Here is a 27,951-nt window from a genome sequence, read left to right as displayed (position 1 = left end):
GACAAGAACAATGAGATGTGAGCAGAAATCTGGAAGATTTATTATCATAATGCTACTTCAGCAAAATTACAATAATATTATTTTACATCTACGTAACCTTCAGCATACTGAAAGTCTATAATGCAGGCACAAATTATAAAGAAAGCAGTAACATTTAGATTTTGAATACTTTCATGAAATTAGCTCTAGTTTCCGATACATTTGAGAAAATGAGATACAAGCTAGCTAGATAAATAATTGAAAAATTGGATTGTCAGTACGCCATATAAAGGTATAAATTGTTCTTTAATACATTGGCATTGTTTATAATATAAATATCATATACACTAAACAAAATGCCCTACGAAGTACTCTGATTGGAATGTGTATATCTCCAGAATTGAAACATGAAATTACATATACATGATATTTTGTTTATAAAGTCGAATCATTTATTGTTGCAATGACAGAATAAAAGGATCTTACACAGGCTGCTGGTACAGACCAGAATATCTAGCTCCAGGGAACTGTTTAAGGCGATAACAAGGCTCTGCCAAGTTTCCGCTAAACAATTACCTAAGAGCTAGATATTCCAGTCTGTGACGAGCCAGTGTTTGATTCTTTTTCTTGCATATTACAAACTAATGACATTTCAAAAAAGAAATTAGGAAAACTTATATTTTCATTTAGCACTTTTTTCCTATGGTAGCATAATTTTGAATTTACAACTTCATTCATAACGGCACAATGTCATACTAAGAACGCATTTCATTCATAAAAGGCTTGTGGAAATGACACAGGGCTTTTCTTGTATGGAAGGGGGGAGAGGTTTTCTAGCACTTGTGTAAACAGTAGATAATCCTGTCTGATATGCAAGAATAATGAAATCTAAGATTTATAGCATCAGAGAGCAGCGCCGCGCTGGATTTTTGCACCAGGGAAAATTCATGATTGACAATATGATTGAAAATAGACACAGGTAAATGTATTAATGTTGTCTATAGGTGACCCTAATCTAAAGGTGCAACCTAAAGGTATAAGTTTGATACATGATTATAGGTAATGTCTTCAAAACATGACATTCTGCAACTGAAACTTATCAAGGGGATGCAAAAATGTCACCAGCTAACTGGACAACCTATATTAATGTAGTATGCTGTATGTAGGCACTGAGATCATGAACTAATAACATGTAGTGCCATAACTAGGTAGATGTTCAACATGCTTGTTGCATCTATGGCTTTGCTTACTTGGCCGATAAAAATAAAGGGGCCAAACTTTCAAGAGAAATGTAGCCAACTTAGCATATGAATCTGTTATTGTTACATAACAAAAAAGTCACAGAATGGAACAGATTGTCACATTGTTAATACAGAAAAGCTGTTTTATCCATGCAGCAAACTTGAAGTAAGATACAACGCTGTAAGTAGTGCACACTAAGTCTCTGACTGTAATAGAAAATTTTGATTCTAACACTCTGAAATTTTTCTATATAAACGAAGAAGGCCTGTAGCGCGCATTATTCTACAACAATGCACTCGCCATTATTATTATCTCCCTGTGTATTTTCACATTGAGGGCGCCATTTTGTTTGAAAATCTGATAAATAAAAAACAATTTTTGTCGAATTTTGTTGTGAAAACTATCTAAAATGAAATAAAATGGTCTAACTAAGAAATTGAATCCGAACACCAATATCTTTAATTCAGTCGTTATATATATATCATCAGAGTACTTATAGAACTTTGATAAAAGTACATGGTATTTTGTAATTTCAGTCACATCTGGATGTTGTACATATTTTTGAGTTTTCAAAACGGCCATATTAAGAAGAATCATATTAATCCACTGATATCTCCACAGAACAATATTAATGCAAAATGTTTTTTGTTTCTTTTTACTGGTCATTTTACTTAATAAAAGGAAAACTATTTGGTCGTCAATCAAGCGTTCATTACAAGCTGAGAATGATCCTTCTCAAAATTTATGTAGATATGCTTGAGATATAGCCTTCCTCTATTTTCGTCATACATCTTCTAAGATATCATCAGTCAAATCATTTGCCTCACAAATTCTGTCCAAATATTTATGATAAGCCTCAAGGTCCTGCATGAAGAATGGAATCTTTGTGTCATCTAAGTTGCCTAGCAACGCCACTTTATCAATGTCCTCCCATGATATCTTTCCCAGCTGAACCAGCAGATGGAAGTCAATGTTTTTACGATTTTTAAGAATTTGTAGAGCACCTTCTAAATACACCTGATCCTTACAGAAACCACCTGAAATGTAATTATATGTTTGCCTTATTCCATTCCCTGTTCATAGCTCTTACATTCTGCCCTATTTAGGTTAAACTTGTTGTAATAAATTTATATGCATTACACATTATAATTATAATATATTTTCATTTCTTTTTAACATCCAAATATTCTTATTATCAAACAATAAAAAAAAGTGAAACCTAACCTACAAGATTTTCTGTTTTTTAAAGTTGTTTTAGAAAAAAGCTAAAATGTTTGTGACTGATATATTTCTATAAACCACCGAAAAGCATGTAATTATAAATATTGATATATCGAAATAACAGTAGATAGAATGAAAAACATGTAAATATTAGTTATAAATTGGGATCATGGTGTTACGCATGCTTGTATTAGACATTTACAAAACAAACTAACAGAAAGTTTTGTCGCTGACATTTGAAAACAGAGTTAAAAGTTCAAATTAGCCAAGAAAAATAGAAAAGTGACTTCGCTTATTAGGCAAAAATAAAGATGTATATTCACTAACAGAAAAACAATTGTTTAAGCTTGTATCGATATTTGAAGTTGTGTATTGATAATGTATCGGATGATGAATATTGATGATATATCGTGATATTCAATGACAGCCCTAATCAAGACCTATGAATTATCTATCTCAGTTAGCTTACAGAATTCTGGTGGTTTTATTCTCCACCAGTTTAACTGAAAGCTGCTTTATGGCCTTTATAAAGTGTGTACCTGTAAGTATGACATAATAGCAAAGAATAAAAAAAATGCAAATAATACAAAGTTACTTCCTAATATAATATTTGGTTCATGATAAATAAAATTTGATAATACAAAGTAACCTCCCTTTATACACTGTAAATGACATATCATTGAATGAATCCTGATAGCCATTTTAAATTATACTCAGTTACATCCCTTTGTATACTGTAAGGTAATCCAAGATATTCAAGTTAACCTTTCATGTATCATTGATGATAAATAGTACTGTGTACATTGCATGACTTGGATATCCAAGTTTGCCGAGTATATGACCTCCCTTTTTAATACAAAGACTATAATTATTCATACCTGGAGTTGAGGTATCCCCTTGTCCTCGCTTTGCTCGAATACAATAATCCCATCTCACATAAGGGTCACTCACAAACTGTCCAAGGTCTTTAAATAACTCTTTTAATGATAGAAATGCTGATTTGTATGACACATAATAAAGGAGAGCAATCCTCCATAAATTTGGGTCTTTCCTTAGCAACACACTGTGAAGCGAGGCAAGACCCTCCTCTGTTGGGTTTGCTGGTTTCATACCTAGCTCCTTTCTCACCTTCCAGTTCCACCATTCCTGCATTTTATTATTGTAACTCCTCAGATAATGTGTTCCTACAAACATTAATAGCATTTATATGTAATTAATTATATATTATGGCATATTTGTTGACACTTGATGCAATACAAGTTATTTTATGTATTTGAAGTTTATACTTCTTCAAACATTCATTGAATTTCACTCATTAGTTGTTATGAAATACATGTATGTACAAGTTCTTAAAAAGAATTTATTTTATTACATGCTTTTCGGTGGTTTATAGAAATATATCAGTGATATAAAACTGGTAATTTCACTGTTTGAAACAGTGAAATTACCACTTTGATAATTTCACTGTTTTAAATTTAAGCCCTTTACGTTGTTTCAGTGAAATACCAGCGTGCACAGAACTTGGTACCAACTTAATGACGTGACGTCGTAAATGACGTCACGTTGTATTATTATTTGGCCCTTTTCATTCAGTATTAGGTTTAATGTCTTTTTAAAACGTTTCTTTGCATATAATAAAAAGAAAATTTGTTTAGTTTAGTGTAAGATCGAAATATATTTCACCTTGTGAACACCAAAAGTTCATATTTCACTCGTGGCTGCGCCACTCGTGAAATATACCTTTTGGTGCTCACTCGGTGAAATATATAGAGGATATTTGTTTAGTTCAGTGTAAGATCGGAATATATTTCACCGAGTGAGCACCAAAAGGTATATTTCACGAGTGGCGCAGCCACGAGTAAAATATGAACTTTTGGTGTTCACAAGGTGAAATATATTTCGATCTTACACTAAACTAAACAAATTTTCTTTTTATTACATGCAAAGAAACATTTTAAAAAGACATTTAACCTAATACTGAATGAAATGCGCGCCAAATTATAATACAATGTGACGTCATTTACGACGTCACGTCATTAAGTTGGTACCCAGTATTGTGCACGCTGGTATTTCACTGAAACAACGTGAGGGGCTTAAATTCAAAACAGTGAAATTATCAAAGTGGTAATTTCACTGTTTGAAACAGTGAAATTACCAGTTTTATATCACTGATATATTTCTATAAACCACCGAAAAGCATGTAATAAATTCCGATCTTACACTCTGAACTAAACAAATATCCTCTATATGATACAAGTTTTTAAATGTTTCATTTTTCAAATATAAAGTGGTTCTTTTAAATAAGCAGTATAGGGCACAGATCAACACTACTTCTGCTAGTCTTGTTTGAAAAGACTGCATGTTAGATCATTCTAGTTGCGCTCAGTGCATTGGCATTGGGCTAGTAGTGGTTTATGGTATCAAAATTGTAGTTCCACTGTATTTAATGTCAAACGGCGACTTATGGTATTTAACCTATAGATTTATTTGATCCTATATCTGAATATCTGGAAATTGTACAATTATGGCTACATGTAATGTTTAATTATAAATACTTCAATGGTTTGATATAATGTGATATGATGTAATTGTTTCTTTGACATTTCAACCAATAAATACAATTAGTTTGTACACCTGGCCAGTGTATATCCCAGTCTGTCCTGACAGTGACAATTTCTGTCTTTATAATAAATATTTAATATTGTACAATATGATGTATTTAGAGTATGTTTGTACCATATCATTGATATAGTATATAATATTATATAATCTATTGCATTAAAATGTCTGAATGCCAATAATGTACATAAATATTAAATAAACAATTACACGAAACTTGCAGTTTTATTACATGCATATTATGATATATAAATATTAAAGAAGATATAGAAGATATATTAAAGAAGAATTATAAATTATAAACTGCTTGAATTTTATAACTTGATTACTCATAAATTTTGGCTGTTCAATTGTTTTTAATAATAACAAATACTCAGAGTTTTGTTTACCTGAAGAACACATAAAAACTCCTTACTGTACACAAAAAAACTGTTTTGGCAGACTGGCATTTAAATTCTCTCCCAAAAAATGTTCTTTTGTGTTAAATATGAACTGCAGCAATTACAGGATTTTCATTATATTTTTTTATTGTATGAAATACATCTGTCATTAAATAAAGGCTGTATGGGCAAATCTATTTTGAGCACTGGGGACCTCAACCAAACTGACCCCTAACTCTATCCAAAAGAAGAATACCATGTAAGATATCTTCCTACCAAATATGAAATACATCTGTCAATAAATAAAGGCTGTATGGGCAAAAGTGTAAAAATCTATTTTTAGCACTGGTGACCTTAACCAAACTGACCCCTAACTCTATCCAAAAGAAGAATACCATGTAAGTAAACTTCCTACCAAATATGAAATACATCTGTCAATAAATAAAGGCTGTATGGGCAAAAGTGTAAAAATCTTTTTTTAGCACTTGTGACCTTGACCCAACTGACCCCTTACTCCATCCAAAGGAAGAATGCCATGCAAGTTATCTTCCTACCAAATATGAAATACATCTGTCAATAAATAAAAGCTGTACGGGTAAAAGTGTAAAAATCTATTTTTAGCACAAGTGACCTTGACCCCCTGATCCCTACCCCAATCAAAAGGATGAATACCATACAAGTTATCTTCCTAACAAATATAAAATATATCTGTCACTTAATAAAGGCTGTATGAGCAAATGTGTAAAAATCTATTTTTAGCACTGGTGACCTTGACCCAACTGACCACTAACTCCATCAAAGTTTATGTTTCTATCAATTATAAATAACATCTGTTTTTAGAATAAGGTCAATACACCTGTAAAAATGTAAAAATTTATTTTTAACATTGGTGACCTTGACATTGGTAACATTGACCTTGACCCAAATGACCCCTTACTACACCCAAAGAAGGAGGACCTCCCTTGGCATGTTTGTATTAAACTAAGACATCACATAAAATATAAAGACTGTATGAGCAAAAATGTTTATATTTATTTTTTAAACCAGTGACCTTGACCTTGACCCTAGAGACCGCTTACTCCACAAAAAATTAGAGGACCATCAAAGGTATCCACCTACTAAATATGAAAGATATCATTAAAGAAATTAAGCAATTAGGAGAAATTTAAGATAAATCCAACTTGCCGAAATAGGTTAACCAGACATTAGGCCCTATTTTCAAAGTGAAAAAATGGAAAATACTGGGAAATATGGATGACACAGTTATATAACTTGGGAATATCATGTACTTCGTATTGATAAGTAAGTGTGGAAATTATAAAGCCATTAGTATAGATAGAACTTAAGATATTTCCAACTTGCCGTTTTAGGTTAACCATTATTCATTTTCTAAGTGCTGAAAACGGCAATAACTTGGTAAATATGAAAGCCAGAGTTATGTAACTTGCCCAGATCATGTACTTTGTATTGATTAGTAAGTGTGTAAACTTAGGAGCCATTGGTACAGGTAGAACTCAAGAAAAATCCAACTTGCCATTCTAGGTTAACCTCGTACGGACAGACGGACGGACGGATGGTTCAATCACTATATGCCCGGGGGCATAAAAAGTGTTTAATTTTGATTTTTTAATTTATATAGGTATTTATTGGCTAAATTATGCTAAATCTAGTAATAAATATGGTACCTGATATTTTCAAAGTGTAATAAAATCAAAACTAGACGATAAAGGTATTTCATATTTTACAAGATCAACCAATACACTTCTTTAAAAATTAAGGGAAACTTTGAAAACAGGCACTCATTTGTGTAAATTTTAAGGATTTTTTAAATAAGGCTCCCTTAGTAGGAAAATGGTCAGACACGTGGTAAAAATGGGTGGGGTAGGGTAACATTTTTATACAGATTTCATAAATTTTAAGTAGAAACCATAATTTTGCTGATGTGGATTGTTAGCTGAATGGTACTATTAATTTTGTTTCTTACCAAAAATTAATGGGAAAACATTTTTCATTAGAATGTAATTGCAGATTATTTAAAGGTTCCTCATTTCTAAAAAAGGGCTCTCAAAACATCCTAGCTTGAGTTCAGAAAAGTGGCCATAACTTGATTTCCGTACGGTAAATTTTGTTTAAATTTTACATACAGGTGTACTTTAAGGTATAATTAATCTGCCCTATGATGTCAATTTTTTAGTTCCTTATAGTGCCCATTCTTCAAGAAACAGGTTATATATGCAAAATCATAATTCATATAACACATAATTTATTATACATAAAACATATAACAAAAAGGTTTACCAATTTCATGTCGTAACAATCCTTCTACCCAGTATTCTCTTAAATCAACAACCCTCACGTTTAGAGTAGGTTTTCCTTTTGTCCGTGTCATAGAGCCACGAGATAAAAGATCCTCAGAAAGATTCACCTGGATTTCCCTCTCTAACTCGTCACGTTTCAGATATTTCTGGATCAGTGCCATAATACTGGACCGCTGCAGTACTTTACCACCAGTTTTCTCCTCGAAGTTTTCATAAGTTCCGTATTTCTGTAGAGAATTCTCCATGATGTGAATAGCCTTAAAAATATCATGCCATGATACATTATAAACATATCGATCATTACATTTTCTTACAGACGACTGAGGCGAGATACTTTTTTGGCAAATATTTAGTACAAATAAGTCATGTTCAGGAGATGAATGTTAAATATTACATATTATAAGACAAGTAAATGATTTTTATTTGAAAAAACAAGAGCAGATTGAACCGGGTGATGCTCCTCGATTAGGTTTTGGTCCAGGAAAGTATACCTCTTGTAGTGTCAAAGTTATGTCACTGCACTTCTATTTGATAATTAAGATCAATCTACCTCCAAAGTTTCATGTTGATACCTCTTAATATGGTCTTAGAAATATGTCCTGGACAAAGTTCATAGTGAAAAAAATTAACAAAGGGCAATAACTATAAAATTAAGCAAGACAGAGTTATGGTTCTTTTGCATAACACTTCTACCCAATGAGATCTATCTTCCTACAAAGTTTCATGTTGATATCTCTTATAGTTTAAGAGTTATATCTGGGACAAAGTGTAAAAATGAACAAAGGGCAATAACTCCAAAATTAAGCAAGCAAGAGTTATAGTTCTTTTGCACTGCACTTTTACCCAATGAGATCTATCTATCAACAAAGTTTCATGCTAATATCTCATAGTTTTAGAGTTATGTCCGTGACAAAGAATATAGAGTATAAAAATGAACTAACGGCAATAATTACAAAATTAAGCAAGACAGAGTTATGGTTCTTTTGCACTGCACTTGACTTTTACTCAATGAGATCTATCTACCTACAAAGTTTCATGTTGATACTTCTTGTTGTTTCAAAGTTATGTCCTGGACAAGATTAGCAGACGGAAGGACGGACAAAGCGGCTACTACATGTATATGCTCTCCCTTCAGGGAGCATAAAAAACGTGTAGGCTACACTCAGTACACTGGTACTGTAGCTTATTTATAATGCCCAGTTCTGTTTCAGTCACTTAGTTTGCATTCAAAATAAGTACATTGACATAATGGATCTAATGTAATAACCCATTTCTGCTTTATTTACATGTACTTGACTGTATTATTTTCATCAATATTGTAATAAATCTGTATGAAGTTACTTAAACATTCCTGTTATATAAAACTGGTCCCTTACATCAGTCTGTATTTTATTACCACTATATATCTTTAATTTATACCTGTACAAGACACAACATATGTCGCTCAATTATCTGCAATAATTTCAAATAAACTCTATTGAATTGTACTGAGCAAAAAGTCAAAGACAAAAGACTGGAATTGTTTTATGACTATTGATTTCCAGTCATCTAATTGTTGTCTCTGAAGTTTCTACATTGCTTTAAATAAAAGTCTTATTTTTATAGAATTGAACCAATTAAAATCCATCCTATATGTGTGACCTGGAAAAATTATAATAGACATGGAGGGAGGGGCAATTTTTTAATTCTTATTTTTTCCTTTTTTCTTCTTTTCTTTCAAGAGCCTATTTGTTCTTCTCCCATAGAATTGATAAGTTGATGATAGCTGGTTCGTTTAACATTTTTTAAAGTTATATATACAAATAATGTCAAGTTGAGACTGGTACTTTTCTTGATATATTCCTTTTATATCTTTTATTTCAGTTTCTTTGTTCAATTTATAATAAAGGACCTTTCAAGGAATCGTTCTCAACATAAAAAATTCATGTTAAAATTTGTTTGTTTGTTGGATTTTACAGCACACCTTTAGGTCATATACCGCCGAAACAGAAAAGACGTTTTGGTTAGCTGGCTGCTTGTGTTGGTACATGTAATTAATTATCTTTGCCAGTATGCCATCAGAGTAAGTTAAGTCAGACAAGCCTGTACATATTTGTAAAACTGACTTGACTTTAATACTCAATCTTAGCATTATAATTGATATTCACTGCAGCACATCATTACTATTTAATCTACAATATCACATTTAAAAAAATTCTCACCAAAATTTGGTGGTTTATCAAAAACAATACAAGGATACAATTTTATTCAATTAGATTGACACAAGATACAGTTTAAGGTACAGCTAATAAAAAATCTGTCATCCAAAACAAAAGGTTTTGATTATAACAATAGAATATTACTTTGATATCTGTATTTTGGTATTTTATCTCTCAGTAAATAAACATTTAATTTAATCATGCATATTATACTCGGTTTATGATTAATTTGTACTTAAAAAACTTTAAACTTCAAAATATACTATTTCCTATTCAATAAAAAAGGACTGCAATAATAATGCTTTTATGTCAAACTTAAGGTAAATATTACAATTATAACATTATATTCTGTCAATGACCCAATATCAAATGGAAACAGCAGTTCACTACACAAATGATATTTTTATAATTTTAGGACTTTTATTTTCAGTAAACTTTATTTTTTGTAATAACCTATATTAATTATGCTTAAATTTAAAAGTTCAGTGAAGTACAAATGTAGGAAATAAAGCTCATTCGGTTTTATTTCATGCCATAAAATACACTAACTTTACACCAAAAGCAATATGTATGTACATGACTTAGCTTGTGTGTATAGAAGTTACATGTATGGTTCCTAACAATTATTTCACTTTAAAGTTATGTCTATTAAACAAACTGAAGTCATCATAACTTAATAAAGGTGTTAAATCTGCAGGCATTTTGCGACTTTAAGACTGAAGTTTTTGTAATGTCATTTAGAGCACCTAGATTTTAATACATTAGAATTGACAAACTTAACAATTAATAAGCATTATGCACTGCTTAATCTTCCTGTATATGATTTTCTTTTGAAATTCAAATCTGCTTAAGTGAACAAGTCTAGGTCATTTATTAAACCCGTCCCAAGGTATCTTTTTTTTAAATGTCATAAAAGAGGGTAAATAATCATTGTATAAAATAAAATGACAAGTTTTAGAATCATTGCTTTACAGGCTAAATTAAATAGACATTTTAAACATACAAGGACAATGTATTTCAAAGAAAGATATATTTAAAGAAATTTAGTTCTTCTGCTCCTCTTTATAATAAGTTAAATTAAAGCTTCTATTCATGTTAAAATTTGCATTACCTATACATTTATATCATACAATTGACATTTTAATGTATTTCGTAAATCTACAGTAAATTGTAAAGCATGTCTTATGATATTCAGATGATGGTAAGAAAAAAAACTTTTATATGTCATCATGATCATCACTATCAAGTCAATTTAAATTCAATTATTACAATAAAAAATTAAGAAACCTTCCCCAAAATTTTAAGTAGAAAATGAAAGGTCATGATTTTGCCAATTTCCTTGGCAGTCATGTCCTCTTGTCAGAGGCCAGAATGATGATAAAAAAATTCCAAGTGTAAAAGCAATACATGTACAAGATCTCAAAGGATATGGAAAAAAGAGGTACATGGTATATAAATCAGAATCATAAGTCACTTTAGTGTGACTCATAATCTGACTCTGAGTAGGATAGCTCGCCCTTATATTATAGTTTCCCATTAATACATATATCAAATTATTATTTCATTTGCTGTTTTGTTTTTAAGGAAATAAATCTTGATTTTGGGTGATCTGTGTTATAATATAGCATGGTTACTATGGAGTTCAGAAGCACAGAAATATAATCATGAAAGCCATTTTTTTACTGATAAGGTAATGTTTTGGCTGGTAAACAATTCAGTTGAAAACAGGATGAAGAAATGATCAGTAAATATAAAATGCTACGTCTGATACAATACATTTTTTACAGATAATTTAAATTCATTAACTTCATCTTGGTGACTCCTCTTACCTGATTCAAGTATTTATCAGAAGGTTTTCCCAATCTCTCTAGCACCTCAGAATCAGCTGGAAATCTATACACAAACAATGGATTGTAATTATAATTTGCCCTCATAAATCTGTCCCTTTCTGCTTTTTCGTTCTCTGGTTTTATTGCAGCTAAAATTGGCAGCTTTTTCCGCCTTTCATGAGCACCTGGTTGCAAGTTTGATGGCAAGGTAATTGGAAGACGACATCCTGCGGCTGATCGTGGTGTAGTTGATTGACAGGACAGACCTGACAGTGACTGTGTAGGTGTGGGAGGTTTTGGCAATTGTGGCAGTTTTGTTAATGACATCAATGCATGTTCACTTTGAGATTGTCTTATTGGTCTGTAAATGTACTGCATGGTACAATTATCATCTGACCTGTCTGTTGAATAACCATTTTTGTTCTTAAATCTCATTTCCTCTTCATTGTCTATCTTCACAATGGAGGCCATTGATACAAACTGCTTTCTGAATTTCAGTTTCTTTCCTTTTTTCCTCTTTTTACCATTAGCAGTTTTGGCTGAACCTCCTGCCATAGTCTGGATATAAACTGGTGGTCTGTTTTGATTTACTTTCTTGTCTGGCATATTTGGCATAAACATTGAAAACATGAGACTTAAATAATGTTAAATTTTACTCAAGATTTTGCTTTTTGTTTGAATATTTTCCCACAGAAGTATTCTGGTTGTTTAACATATGAACTGTGACATTTAAAGTCAGTTCGTTTTTCAAACATATTAATCATCATAATATAAAGCTACAGTACTGTATTAATTGTTAACAATGAAGTTATATCCATTCAATTTCAACAGGTTAAATACAGTTACCGTACTATTTTTATTCCCATACTGTTTCTATTCCCATAGAATCAAAACGCTTACTCACTTTATGGATAACGGATGACATATTAATCTGATAACCGATTTAAGAATACAACGTAGCGGCTGAAATATATGTCCAATAAAAAGGCAAGTTAGAATACTGTGTAATTCCAAATGCCGATGTCAAGTTTGTAGAGAGTTTTCCTTTCTTTCTTAGAGCATAAATCGCTCGTTAAGAGCGTCTTGTATTGCTAATATGCAAATATAATATATTGGAACAAAATCTGGTGAATGACATTGCTTGAGATTATTTGAATTGTAGAGTTAAAAGCCAATACTCTTGCCAAATTTTTATAGCGGCCTTGGCAACTGTCAAAACAGTGACCCGGAAGTAATTGATTTAACGGTGTTGCATTAAATCTCCAATCGCAATTTTTCGGCTCTTTCTCTCTCATAAACCTTGAAACCTCTACGAAGTGATCTCCCCTTTTCAGTCCAGAAATGCACGAGTTACTTATCTCGAAATTTCGACTTACTAACTTGAAATTTCGACTTCCGTAACTCAAAATTTCGACTTACTAATATACGTACCAGTCCTGCTAATACGAAATTCGACTTATTGACTCAAAATTTTGACTTACAAACTCGAAATTTCGATAACTAAATCGAAAGTTCGACTTATTAACTCGAAATTTCGACTTATTTATTCGGAATTTCGACTTACATTGCACAACTTACATTGGTTACCGGCGAAAGCACGCTTTCTTCCATGTGTAGCTGTTGCACATTGACAAAACACCCATGTATACACCCATGTATTTATCGGGACAATTTAACAGGATCAAATTTTGCACACAGACCGATCATCATACCCTTCCCATTTTCTGTGATTGCTTTTGTGTGAGGGGAGAGGAGGAGATAACACTCTCCACATTTCCGTATTAACCGGATGTTTCTTGTGTCTAAAGCACACATACAAACATCATGTGGAGATACGTACAAGTCTAAAACCCACCCTATTGTAAACTGTGCAATATTCATGACTGTAAGCTAAATTTTAAGTGGCGTGTATATACGGAAGCGTCCTGGTGCCAATTTAACATGTTCAATAAAATTGAAAAACTCCTACGTAGGAGATAGAAAAGCCTAATTAGGAGTTTAAAACTCCTACACGTAGGACTCGATAAGTTCGGCTCTTTCTCTACGAAGTGATCTCCCCTTTTCAGGACAACGCACCTTCTCCAGAAATGCACTTACTTTTTAACTCCTACGTAGAACATGAAAAGGCCTAATTAGGAGTTTATAACTCTTACACGGGACTTTTAAACTCCTACGTAGGACTTTTTAACTCCTACGTAGGACTTTAAAACTCCTACGTGGGACCGTGGGACTTTTTTACTCCTCCGTAGGACTTTTTAACTCCTACGTAGGACTTTGTAACTCCTACGTAGGATTTTGTAACTCCTACGTAGGAGATAAAAAGGCCTAATTAGGAGTTTATAACTCCTACGTAGGACTTTATAACTCCTACGTAGAGGAACACTTATAAAGTCCTACGTAGGAGTTATAAACGCCTACGTAGGACTTTTAAACTCCTACGTAGGACTTTAAAACTTCTAATTAGGGTTTTTTATCTCCTAGGCTACGTAGGACTACGTAGGAGTTATAAACTCCTAATTAGGCTTTTTTAACTCCTACGTAGGAGATATAAAGTCCTACGTACGACTTATAAAGTCCTAAGTAGGAGGTATAAAGTCCTACGTACGACTTACAAAGTCCTACGTAGGAGTTATAAACTCCTAATTAGGCTTTTTTTATCTCCTACGTAGGAGTTATAAAGTCCTACGTAGGACTTTCAAACTCCTAATTAGGTTTTTACATCTCCTACGTAGGAGTTAAAAAGTCCTACGTAGGACTTATAAAGTCCTAAGTAGGAGGTATAAAGTCCTACGTACGACTTACAAAGTCCTACGTAGGAGTTATAAACTCCTAATTAGGCTTTTTTTATCTCCTACGTAGGAGTTATAAAGTCCTACGTAGGAGTTACAAAGTCCTACGTAAGAGTTATCTTTTTTTATAGAACATGTTTTTAAATTGGCACCAGGACGCTTCCGTATGTATACGCCAGTTAGTCTGTCACGTTTCTTTATACTAATACACATGTATTAATTTTGTAATGTTTTTTAAAAGATGTCAATATTCTATTTTCTTTTATTTACTCAGACTTTGATTCGCATTGTGTTGAAAGTGGAATTTGTTGTTTGTTGGGAATAATATTAAAGCATCCGATTTTACAAGAAACGGAAAAATTCTCGTATAGTCAGCCAAAGGCCTCAGCGCCACGCTCTATTTCGGCCACTCCGCGGTACTTTCCTCAGATGTCCAACACGTGAAGTTTAGTAACGTTTTATTCACAGGGATGTGAAGAATATTATCAGTGAAAAGATATGTGCGAACAGGTGGATTACAATACAATGCCTGAAGAACGCCTGAACGCACAAATTAAAGGCAGCAATTTGTGTTTTTGAGGTCCGGCGTGTAAACGCGATAGTCAAAAATGACCTTAAGGTTAACTTTAATAGTTTGACCAGGCACCTGGTTCTCCATCTCCATCGTACAATCGAACTCCCCACTATATCTTATATTATCTAAACTCATGGTAACTCATAACTTTTTTGGCCATTCTAGTAATGTAACTTAGTCGAAATTTCGAGTTACTACACGGATTTATAATACATGTAATTAAGATTCGTGCTACACGGATTCATAATAAATATCCGTGGTTACTAAGTCGAAATTTCGAGTTACTTAGTCGAAATTTCGAGTTAAAAAGTCGAAATTGCGGTTTAGTAAGTCGAAATTTCGAGTAACTAAGTCGAAATTTCGATGTAATAAGTAGAAATTTCGAGTAAGTAAGTCGAAATTTCGAAATACTAAGTCGAAATTTCGAGTTGATAAGTCGAGATTTCGAGTGAATAAGTCGAAATTTAGGGTTAGTAAGTCGAAATTTCCAGTAAGTCGAAATTTAGTTCCGCGTTTTTATTTGTTTTTTTTTGTTGTTGTTGTTGTTGTTTTTCTGTATTGTGTTTGTGTGCGTGTGTTTAGTTTTTTGTGATTTCTGTTTGTTGCCGTTTATATGTTTTTGCTGTTTTTGTTGTTGTTGTTTATTTGTTTGTTTGTTTTGTCTTTTGTTGGAGTCTGTACATGAGGGATAATGAAAGGGTGCATTAACATCCCTCGAGATCATGCCCTGGCACCAGTTTGAGCAGTACACAATATTCTACCCTTAAAGGTGCCCGAGACCAGAAAAATATAACAACACTGTAAAACATGAACTATCGAAAGCTTATGTATCTAAAAAAATGTATTGTTTACCAGCGGACAACTGACAACCGTTGCTCTTGGATATTTAACAAAAAATGACGTCCACGAATTACGCGAAACGTCGGACTATCATCAAGTTTTGTGTTAATCTTGGGAAGACGCCAACACAGACGCAGGAAATGTTGGAGACTGCAAAAGTGAGACCTCCTGTTTGTCGATCACTCGTTTTCAAGTGGCATAAGCGTTTTCGAGACGGCCGAGAGGACATTGAAGACGACAAGGGTCGTGGGAGAAAGTCAACGTTGACTGTGGCGTCAATTAAGGAAGTCAAGGACGTCATAGATCGGGACAGGCGTTACACCAAGGTCAATGCTGAGTACTATTCAAGGGTAAGCAATAATTTTGTGTTTAAAAAAAATGATTTTTAAAAATTGAGCTAATCACAATTTATTATTTTAAACGCAATTTATCCGCTTCAGCTTTTAAAAAAGTGAACTCAAAGTGCTATAGTAAGCAGTGCGCATGTTATTTCCATTGTTAAGTACATTGTCTTTGCGTACAAAATAAACTCCACAATAATAATAATAATAATAATAATAATTATTGAATGTAAAGACTCCTGACGAGCAGGATAAAATAGCGGAACTAGAAAAGCGAGTGGAGGGATTGGAAACGGCGGAGGATGACCCCGCCTTCCTGTCACAGCAGACGTAATTTATTTAATTTCAATAGTCTTATACGTAATACGGTGTTCCGTTTGGACACGTTTGGACAATCGTGACATTTTATTTATTCTGTACCCGCGATGCACGATGGTACGATGGTGAAAACGCGATGGCACGATGGTACGATGGTGAAAACACGAAGGTACGATGGTGAAATCACGATGGTACGATGGTGAAATCGCGATGGCGCGATAGTACGATGGTGAAAACGCGATGTTACATCGCGTTTTCACCATCGTACCATCGTGATTTCACCATCGTACCATCGCGTTTTCACCATCGTACCATCGCACCATCGCGCTATCGTGTTTTCACCATCATGCCATCGCGCTTTTACCATCGTGCCATCGCGATTTCACCATCGTACCATCGCAATTTCACCATCGTACCATCGCGATTTCACCATCGTACCATCGCGTTTTCACCATCGTACCATCGCGTTTTCACCATCGTGCCATCGCCTTCCTTTGACATGCGCATTGTACATCTTTATCAACACTGGATGAATGCATAACTATGTATTATGTGAGAGGCTATACGTATCGAGACATTTTAAATATAGTGAGGCTTAAAACGGGATTTGATCTCAGCACAGACTATTTAATAAGTGTTGTGTATTAAGATTCAATCATTATAAAACCTTTATGCACTGTGCTTAATTCATCTTGTCTAGATATCTATAACACAATTTTTTTAAGGTTTTATATCATAAATATGATGCTCAAATTAAGATAAGTTCCAAAAAGCATTATTTGTAAAGATGTTACCGAATTTAACATTTCATGTAAATAAAGGGAGGTAATAAAAATTTATTTTCTGTAAAGTCTTAGTCAAATTTTTCAATTAGAAATGAATGCATATATTTTAATGATTACATATCATATGTATAAATATTTGCAGTACATATTTTACATATTCTCGATGTTTGAAACTTGTTTTATATTAAAGCATTATTATATAAATATATATAATTTCACTGAAGTGTGGTGTTAGCTCAACAGGTACAGCGTTGGACTGTGAATCGGGCGATCGGGTTGGATTCCCCCGACGGATGCAGGTCACTTTCGTTGTGATTGATCATGAAATCCTTTCTACGGTCATTGACACTGGTCTCTGCTCTGCAGAAGTTTCAGTTCCTTGCGAAAGTGAAGGCAACTAGTACTGGTAAACTGCTTGACAGTCTGCCCAGGAAAATGCGGTGTTTGAACTGTGCTCTTGTGAATTCAATGTGGCTTACTGTCATGATCGGAAGTTAAAACTATCACCACAACCACCACGGTGTACAACCTCAATTACAACATACAAAATCTTTAGAACGGTACAAAATTGTCTTTTGGTATAGCCGTCATGTTTTTTTTTCTTCAATTATTCTTGCTTGGATATGGAAGAATGAAAAATCACAATACGTTCAGGTATTAGAAAGTAAATTATAAAACAAAATGAAAATAAAAGGAAAATTAAAGAAAATACTGAGCCAGAAAATGATGCATCAAGAGCTCATACATATAGATAAGATAATTCTATTTCCCGAGACTATTAGAATGTGTATGCCTTAAAGTGAGAAATGTTTGCCCTTGACCTGGTCCGATTGGGAATTTAAAGCCAAAGAATATTATATTACTATGGAAGATTAATTATAACTGCAAAAATTGTAAATTCGGCGCTATAATCCGAGCATTGGTTCCAGTGCCAGACCTGGGGATTGATCAGTAATTTACTTAATTACATACTTTCAGATTTTATTGTTATAGATTATGATTGAATTCTCAGATTTGCCTCTGTAATCAATTAAATAACATAACAGAACAGAAGAAAACGTTATTTTACTTTGATTTGTACATAAATGTAGTACGTTATCAGAAAAGTACAGAACATTAACTCAAGTTACATATAATATAACACATGAGTATACATAACAGTGGTGAATATTTGTTAATTTTAACACATGACATGATATTATTTTTAAGGTATTTGTAAGAGGAAAATAAATAATTATCATGAGAAATGAAAAAAGAAAAAAAACAAACAAACAGCTACCGCCTGAAGATATTCATGATTTTCATGATACATTGATCAAAATGTATAAACAATACATTTTCAATACTTATATTCAATTAATGATAACAAAGTTTAAAGTCAACGTCACGTTACATTTATCCGGCTTCATCCGAGACCCACATAGGCCCTTGATTGTCTTCTGCGTACATATTCAACGATCATGTCTTGTGGCATTAAAAAAAAATTCGTGATATAAAAATAAAATGTATTTTCAGTACAGATATTGCGACATTTTGTTTCAGTTTTCGTCAACTGAAAGGACACTTAAAGAGATTAGGTTTGAAAAGAAGACAACCATTGGACTTTGGCCAGATTGAAGCAGCGATACAGGTACAGTATACATTCTTTCTTTATCTATTTAAAAGCTTAAGATGGCAGTAAGAGTCTTGTCGGATACACAAGTTACTGCAAACTATACTGTTTCTTGGGAATAAATTAATTAGTTAATAAAGAATAACGTGAACATTTTACAAGAAGACTGTATCCTGTAAAACTTTGAATAAAATAAACATCAACATTTCTTTGAGTTCTTCTTTTTTCGTTAAAGTGGTGTTAATTGCTATTTTGAATGCACAAATTAAAAACAACGGCAAAAATCCTTACTGTAATCCATAAGCGGTCTGGTTAAGCTTATAGAATTATCAAACATCGGTCCTTTATCCTGCTCTCATATTTTTGTGTATGTGTGTTTACTTTTGATTGAGTAGCTTGAAGGAGAAATATAAACCCGATCGCCCGATTCACAGTCCAACGCTGTACCTGTTGAGCTAACACCACACTTCAGTGAAATTATATATATTTATATAATAATGCTTTAATATAAAACAAGTTTCAAACATCGAGAATATGTAAAATATGTACTGCAAATATTTATACATATGATATGTAATCATTAAAATATATGCATTCATTTCTAATTGAAAAATTTGACTTAGACTTTACAGAAAATAAATTTTTATTACCTCCCTTTATTTACATGAAATGTTAAATTCGGTAACATCTTTACAAATAATGCTTTTTGGAACTTATCTTAATTTGAGCATCATATTTATGATATAAAACCTTAAAAAATTTGTGTTATAGATATCTAGACAAGATGAATTAAGCACAGTGCATAAAGGTTTTATAATGATTGAATCTTAATACACAACACTTATTAAATAGTCTGTGCTGAGATCAAATCCCGTTTTAAGCCTCACTATATTTAAAATGTCTCGATACGTATAGCCTCTCACATAATACATAGTTATGCATTCATCCAGTGTTGATAAAGATGTACAATGCGCATGTCAAAGGAAGGCGATGGCACGATGGTGAAAACGCGATGGTACGATGGTGAAAACGCGATGGTACGATGGTGAAATCGCGATGGTACGATGGTGAAATCGCGATGGTACGATGGTGAAAGCGCGATGGCACGATGGTGAAAACACGATAGCGCGATGGTACGATGGTGAAAACGCGATGGTACGATGGTGAAATCACGATGGTACGATGGTGAAAACGCGATGTAACATCGCGTTTTCACCATCGTACTATCGCACCATCGCGATTTCACCATCGTACCATCGTGATTTCACCATCGTACCATCGTGTTTTCACCATCGTACCATCGTGCCATCGCGTTTTCACCATCGTACCATCGTGCATCGCGGGTACAGAATAAATAAAATGTCACGATTGTCCAAACGTGTCCAAACGGAACACCGTATATACATGTACTTTAAATGGCAATTATTTATATTACATCAAACAGATTTTCGTTTAAATAGAACACATATTATAGGTTAGTTTTTGGTTATAGATATACTTGCGTATAATCACTGAAGCCGATATGTTTGGTAAAAAAAGTGTTTAATTTAATGTTTGAGAAGATCAATAACTATGACATGACTAAACTAACTAAATCTTTGTGTACAATAATGAAAATGAAATTAGACACTACATACGAGTACATAGAACGGGGACATTTAATTAAAGGGTTAATTTCTTACACAGGAGTCCTCCTCAAGAACTTCTGTAATTTATATGGAAAGCCTTGACTGTCTTATGATTGTAAAAATGAACGTCGTTGTGTCACTCCTTCTTTATGCAATGTGCACTCATGAATATATTATGTAGATGCATCCTTATATGAATTCAACTGAACAATATATGATGTCAATGTGACTTTATATGATGTCGACCAATCATTATACGATGTGCATTTATGAATATATGATGTGGTAGAATCATTATACACAGTCAACTTGTCAATATATTATGTCAATCTTTCATTATATGATGTGCATCTATTATTATACGATGTGCATTTATGAATATATTATGTGGTTGCATCATTATATACAGTCAACTTATCAATATATTATGTCAATTTTTCATTATACGATGTGCATCTATTGTTATACGACCGCTGCTTTATATGAAGTGCAAACATCATTATATCGTGTGCTTCTGTCATTATACTGATGGGGTTAAATTTACCGGGTTATATCTCACTGTGCACCGTTCGTGGCAACAGCGGGAAAATTCAAAGTAAAGTGTATCATATATTGTTAAGCTGACTCTATATAAAGACAATTCTACATAATATAGTGTTGTTTTGAGTCTATATAAGAATGGTTACACATAATATATACATTAATGCACATCGTATAATGAAAGATTGGCATCATATAAGGACGTGTAGACATCATATATTGTTAAGTTGACTCTATATAAAGATGGTTGCACATAATAAATTTATTAATGCACATCGTATAATGAAAGATTGGCATCATATAAGGACGTGTTGACATCATATATTGTTAAGTTGACTCTATATAAAGATGGTTGCACATAATATATTCATTAATGCACATCGTATAATGAAAGATTGACATCATATAAGGACGTGTTGACATCATATATTGTTAAGTTGACTCTATATAAAGTCTGTTCTACATAATATAATGTTGTTTTGACTCTTTATAAGAATGGTTCCACATAATATATTCGTAATTGCACATCATATAATAAATGACTGACACCATATAAGGACATATTGACATCATATATTGTTATTATGACTCTATATAAAGATGGTTCCACACAATATATTCATTAATGCACATCGTATAATGAAAGATTGGCATCATATAAGGACGTGTTGACATTATATATTGTTAAGTTGACTCTATATAAAGACGGTTCTACATAATATAATGATGTTTTGACTATATATCAGAATGGTTCCACAAAATATATTCGTAATTGCACATCATAAAATGAAAGACTGACACCATATAAGGGCATATTGACATAACATATTGTTATTATGACTCTATATAAAGATGGTTCCACACAATATATTCATTAATGCACATCGTATAATAAATGACTGACATCATATAAGGACATATTCACATCATATATAGTTAAGTTGACTCTATATAAGGATGGTCTCACATAATATACTGAAAAATGCACGTCGTATAATGATAGATTGACATCATATAATGACGTGTTGACATCATATAATGTTGACTCTATTTAAGAATTATTCCACATATATATATTCATAACTTCACATCATATAAAGACAGACTGACATCATATAAGGACATATTGACATCATATATTGTTATTTTGACCTTATATAAGAATGGCTCCAAATAATATATTCAAAAATGCACAACGTATAATGATAGATTGACATCATATAAAGACACGTTGACAAGATGTATGGAAAGCCTTGACTGTCTTATCATTATAAACCTAAACGTTGTTATGTCCATATAGCAATATATTGAGTCAACCTTTCCTTATACAATGTGCACCCATTAATATATCATGTGGATCCATCTTTATATGTAGTCAACTGAACCATATATGATGTCAACGTGTCTTTATATGATGTCAATCTATCATTAAACATTGTGCATTTTTGAATATATTATGTGGAGCCATCCTTATATAGATTCAAAATAACAATATATGATGTTAATCTGTCCTTATATGATGTCAGTCTGTCATTATATGATGTGAAGTTATGAATATATTATGTGGAATAATTCTTATATAGAGTCAACATTATATGATGTCAACGCGTCCTTATATGACGTCATTCTATCATTATACGATGTGCATTTTTCAGTATATTATGTGAAACCATCCTTATATAGAGTGAACTTAACAATATATGATGTCAACACGTCCTTATATAATGTCAATCTTTCATTATACGATGTGCATTAAAGAATATATCATGTGAAACCATCTTTATATAGAGTCAACTTAACAATATATGATGTGAATGTGTCTTTATATGATGTCAGTCTTTCTTTATATGATGTGCTTTTACGAATATATTATGTGGAACCATTCTTATATGGAGTCAAAACAACATTATATTATGTAGAACCGTCTTTATATAGAGTCAACTTAACATTATATGATGTGAATGTGTCTTTATATGATGTCAGTCTTTCATTATATGATGTGCTTTTTACGAATATATTATGTGGAACCATTCTTATATAGAGTCAAAACAACATTATATTATGTAGAACCGTCTTTATATAGAGTCAACTTAACATTATATGATGTCCACACGTCCTGATATGATGTCAGTCTTTCATTATATGATGTGCTATTACGAATATATTATGTGGAACCATTCTTATATAGAGTCAACTTAACATTATATGATGTCCACACGTCCTTATATGATGCCAATCTTTCATTATACGATGTGCATTAATGAATATATTATGTGAAACCTTCTTTATATAGAGTCAACTTAACATTATATGATGTCCACACGTCCTTATATGATGCCAATCTTTCATTATACGATGTGCATTAATGAATATATTATGTGAAACCGTCTTTATATAGAGTCAACTTAACATTATATGATGTCCACACGTCCTTATATGATGCCAATCTTTCATTATACGATGTGCATTAATGAATATATTATGTGAAACCTTCTTTATATAGAGTCAACTTAACATTATATGATGTCCACACGTCCTTATATGATGTCAGTCTTTCATTATATGATGTGCAATTACGAGTATATTATGTGCAACCATTCTTATGTAGAATCAAAACAACACTATAGTATGTAGAATTGTCTTTACATAGAGTCAGCTTAACACTTTATGATATAATTTACTTGTTGACACGAACGGTGCATAGTGAAATATAACCCGGTAAATTAACCCCATCAGTATAATGACAGAAGCACACCATATAAAGATCTTTGCACTTCATATAAAGTAGCGGTCGTATAATAATAGATGCACATCGTATAATGATAGATTGACATAATATATTGATAAGTTGACTGTATATAATGATGCAACCACATAATATATTCATAAATGCACATCGTATGATAATAGATGCACATCGTATAATGAAAGATTGACATAATATATTGATGAGTTGACTGTATATAATGATTCTACCACATCATATATTCATAAATGCACATCGTATAATGATTGGTCGACATCATATAAAGACACATTGACATCATATATTGTTCAGTTGAATTCATATAAGGATGCATCTACATAATATATTCATGAGTGCACATCGTATAAAGAAAGAGTGACACAACAACGTTCATTTTTATAATCATAAGACAGTCAAGGCTTTCCATAAAGATGGATCCACATAATATATTAATAAGTGCACATTGTATAAGGAAAGATTGACTCAATATATTGCTATATGGACATAACAACGTTTAGGTTTATCATTATTAGACAGTCAAGGCTTTCCATAAATTTATGCTAGATCTGATACGCTCGACAAGTAACGGAAACTGTATCGAAAAATTCAACTCTAATCATCGCGTGTTCACGTGCAGAACTTGGTCTTACTTAATCAAATGTTTTCACAGTAATAATTATATGGATATACTTGGATTTCATTGATATTGTTCGTTTATATATGTATCTACTATATTGTCTTGATAAAATTTATGGATCAAATTATTTTGAAACAGCCTACATTTTAACATATTAAAGTATTTTAATTTATCTAATGTAATAAAATACGTTACCCATCATGTGCTTAACTCTCACGTGAGGTTATATATAGTAAACAATTGATCATGAAAAATAACAACAAATTACATTTGTTTAAATCAATGATCGACCGGTAAGAAATCGATCTAAAATCAAATAAAGCATAGTATTTAATTGTATATACATTATCGCATGTATTACATATCAAATTTTGTGCATATATATTAAGGATTGCCGAAAATTGCCTTAAAAAAACGAGAAATTATTTAATTTTCTTTATCGCTATTAAATGTATTATAAATCATTCGAAATGTTACTCAGATAAACGTGTCATTGTTAAAGTTTTATTTACTAACGTTCAATTCAAAACATTGCACAAGATTTTTTCAACAAAAGATATAACATTAATGTTATGATATGTAATTTACGTTCAAAGCTAGTCTACTTCAAATGATATGTAGCCTTTGCTCAAATTTTGTATTACAATCCTGATTTGTCGTTGAATGCAATTAATATTTATATAATATTATAGATATCGTCGATACCTTACAGCATGTGATTGGGACGTGAGCGTAGCCGAGAAGTTTCTCAAAGCGACCATAGGTTGGAGAAGGGAAACAAAACCCCATAATATTGTTTGCACTTTCTGTTATGACAAACCTGGATATCATTCAATGGTTTGTATCCAGACAAAATATTTGATTTGTTTTCGACTTCGATATCCCGGCCTTAACTTTAATTTGTTGATGTCAGTTGACTGCACTAAACATATTTAAGGTGTTACTCCACTTCCCCTAAAGCTCCTGAAGCCGCTCTTTTTTTCAGCTTTAACACTTCTCATGCAGTTACACTTTCATGCTTATCATTTAAGGTGTCAGTTGGCTTACCACGAGTTTCAGTCAAATTTATTTAAATAAATTTACGACGAACAATAAATTACTATAGTATTATTATGGAAATACCATCTTCGTCCAGATGTGCAATACTTTCCGAATTGATAATCATGATTGATTCTCTTTAGATAAAGCAATAGTACCCGTTTCTCAATGTGTTTTATTTTCTTGACAGCGCCATGTTGGATTTGACAAACAAGATCGTCCAGTTTTATATGCAAACTTTGCCCAGTGCCTGACTCAACATAATACTGTCGAGGACGCCGAGCAACATTTACTGGATATATCCGAGAACGCAATACGGGCAATGCCTGCACACGTGCACCAGCTCGTGTGGGTTATGGACTTTACTGGTTAGTAGCATTGGAACTCGGGAACGGGGCCGCAGATTTTGGCTCATATTTTGAATTATGTAATGGTTTTTTTTTTTAAATGTTTTCTCATACAGCTAAATATCTTTTCGCATTATCTGAATGTACGGCCTCACAATATCATATTAATTTAACGACGTAAGTTTTGAAATTGGCCAAATTTGACGGTATTATATTTTCAATATACCGTTAAATTCGAGCGATATTTATAACAGATTTTGGTAAATTGACTCTATTTTTTTTTAAAGTAAATTTTTTAAACCGGATAATATGAAAAGATACTCAAAAGGCGAGACAAAACAAGTTGCAACTTCATAGGTGTTTAGATTTAATGGAGTTGTGAAGAACAAAAGAATAGTATCTCTTTGCTTTACATTTTTTTATTATTGTTCATGCTTATTTTTTTATTCAGGCTGTTACTCGAAAAATTTGTCAGGGGATTTGGCAGACTGTGACTGCTAATAATTATTGCAAATAATATTTTACTTCATCTTCAGGAATGAAGGTCTCGGCGTGCAATCCACGATTGGCACGTGCAACAGAATACCTTATGTCTAATCACTATCCAGAACGCCTTGGTGCATTTGTTTGTGTGAACCATGGAGTTTTGTTTCATGCTTTCTGGAAAGCTGTCAAACATTTTATACCTGCCGCCACAGTTAAAAAAGTTCACATGGAACGACATCATGACAAAATTGATAGTCTTTTCAGTGAGCTTTTCCCAGAAGAATTAAAACTCTGGTTGTATGAGGAAATTAGACTTAACAAGCTTCATCCTATGCCAGAGCATCAGAAAGAATTTTGGACACCAAAGAGCCAAGGGCACGATACAAGAGGTTGTAAAAGTTACATAGAGAAATACTTGAAAAACACAGATATAGAGGAAGAAAAAGCAGAGTGTAATTCCTACCGACCTCACCCGAGTATACTAGCAAACATTACAAAAAGCAACTGAAGATCAGTTTCTAACTACATTAGAGTGTATAATATATTGGTTCATGTTATTATCATGCTAGTGATTTGAACTATGATAGTTTGAAATAAAGTTTGATTTTAGCATTTGCAAATTGCCAATGAAACTATAATTATGAAATCTTACTAAATATTCTGACTCAGCAAAATTCTCGTAACTAATACATAATTATGGTTATGTATATATGGAAATTAAATATCATTGATTTTTGTTTTTTCTGCTGCTGATCGATAGATGTTTATAATCATAGATAAGATTATACCATAAAAGTCGGCTTTTTGTTTCGTTTAGACGAATTTGATCGTGTTAAACATAGTTTTATCATCTCTCAATTCTCAATTCTTTAGTATAAACAAAACAGTTTCCAGGTAAATGTGTAACATTTTTTCAGTAACAAATGGCTCATCTTAAACAAAGAATACTGTGTCTTCCTACTGCAGATTTGAGTGATTGAGGGTCTAGTCCCCATTATCTCTTAAAAGTACATAATGCCTCAGAAACAAGTAAATGTCTACTTCTCTATAAAGGAAAAAGGGAGTTTAATAACACTTAAAGAGCATGTTAGATGCTTGTTACCTGAAGAAAATAGCGGTAAATATGAAATTATGTAATAAAAGTAGCAAAAGGTAAACAAAGTAGTATTTCGACTTCTACATAAAATATCAAATCACTATAATTGTACTAATTGCCAAACAGTAATAGAAAATCGAACGACCAGGTAAATGCCTGTTGAGTATCTTTTTGTAAAGTATAAAAGTAGACCAGAAATAAGCTTTCAAGAAATAATAAAAGCATTTCTGGGGCATAATGGACCTTTAACCCATTACTCGATATACACGTCTTTTTCAGCCCCCTCCCTTTTTGTTGTCTAAAATGATCGAAAAAAAAATCCTATTTAGGCCCCAAAAACTTGTTTTTTTGGAGAAATGTTGTATAAAAAGTGACCACTTTTTCGGCG

General features: G+C 32.5%; 2 protein-coding genes across 2 annotated transcripts; one reads left to right on the top strand and one right to left on the bottom strand.

Moving 5' to 3' along the window:
• Window positions 1–11: 11 nt before the first annotated feature.
• On the bottom strand, window positions 12–13,034 carry LOC132714449 (putative tyrosine carboxypeptidase MATCAP2). Its single transcript, XM_060697337.1, has 4 exons — window positions 11,787–13,034; window positions 7,740–8,016; window positions 3,321–3,626; window positions 12–2,258 (listed from the first exon to the last, which is right to left on the bottom strand). The coding sequence occupies exons 1-4, from the start codon at window positions 12,414–12,416 to the stop codon at window positions 2,005–2,007; spliced, it is 1,467 nt and encodes a 488-aa protein (XP_060553320.1). The 5' UTR covers window positions 12,417–13,034; the 3' UTR covers window positions 12–2,004.
• A 3,011-nt stretch (window positions 13,035–16,045) lies between these two features.
• Window positions 16,046–27,204, top strand: LOC132714465 (uncharacterized). The gene is made up of 5 exons (XM_060697363.1): window positions 16,046–16,093; window positions 16,566–16,660; window positions 25,289–25,433; window positions 25,825–26,002; window positions 26,518–27,204. The coding sequence occupies exons 1-5, from the start codon at window positions 16,046–16,048 to the stop codon at window positions 26,973–26,975; spliced, it is 924 nt and encodes a 307-aa protein (XP_060553346.1). The 3' UTR covers window positions 26,976–27,204.
• The last annotated feature ends 747 nt before the right edge of the window (window positions 27,205–27,951 follow it).

This window comes from Ruditapes philippinarum, unplaced genomic scaffold (genome assembly GCF_026571515.1).
Source record: "Ruditapes philippinarum isolate M1 unplaced genomic scaffold, ASM2657151v2 ctg12_1_1_1_1, whole genome shotgun sequence".
NCBI classification, from domain to species: domain Eukaryota; kingdom Metazoa; phylum Mollusca; class Bivalvia; order Venerida; family Veneridae; genus Ruditapes; species Ruditapes philippinarum.
This window is presented reverse-complemented; position numbering and strand designations above follow the sequence as displayed.

Coding starts and splice junctions, on each gene's coding strand:
- LOC132714449 (XM_060697337.1), bottom strand. CDS start 12,416: ATGTTTTCAATGTTTATGCCAAATATGCCAGACAAGAAAGTAAATCAA. Junction 8,017..11,786: donor CTGATAAATACTTGAATCAG/GTAAGAGGAGTC, acceptor GATATTTTTAAG/GCTATTCACATCATGGAGAA. Junction 3,627..7,739: donor ATTGTTACGACATGAAATTG/GTAAACCTTTTT, acceptor TAATGTTTGTAG/GAACACATTATCTGAGGAGT.
- LOC132714465 (XM_060697363.1), top strand. CDS start 16,046: ATGACGTCCACGAATTACGCGAAACGTCGGACTATCATCAAGTTTTGT. Junction 16,094..16,565: donor GGACTATCATCAAGTTTTGT/GTTAATCTTGGG, acceptor TTGAATGTAAAG/ACTCCTGACGAGCAGGATAA. Junction 16,661..25,288: donor GCCTTCCTGTCACAGCAGAC/GTAATTTATTTA, acceptor ATAATATTATAG/ATATCGTCGATACCTTACAG.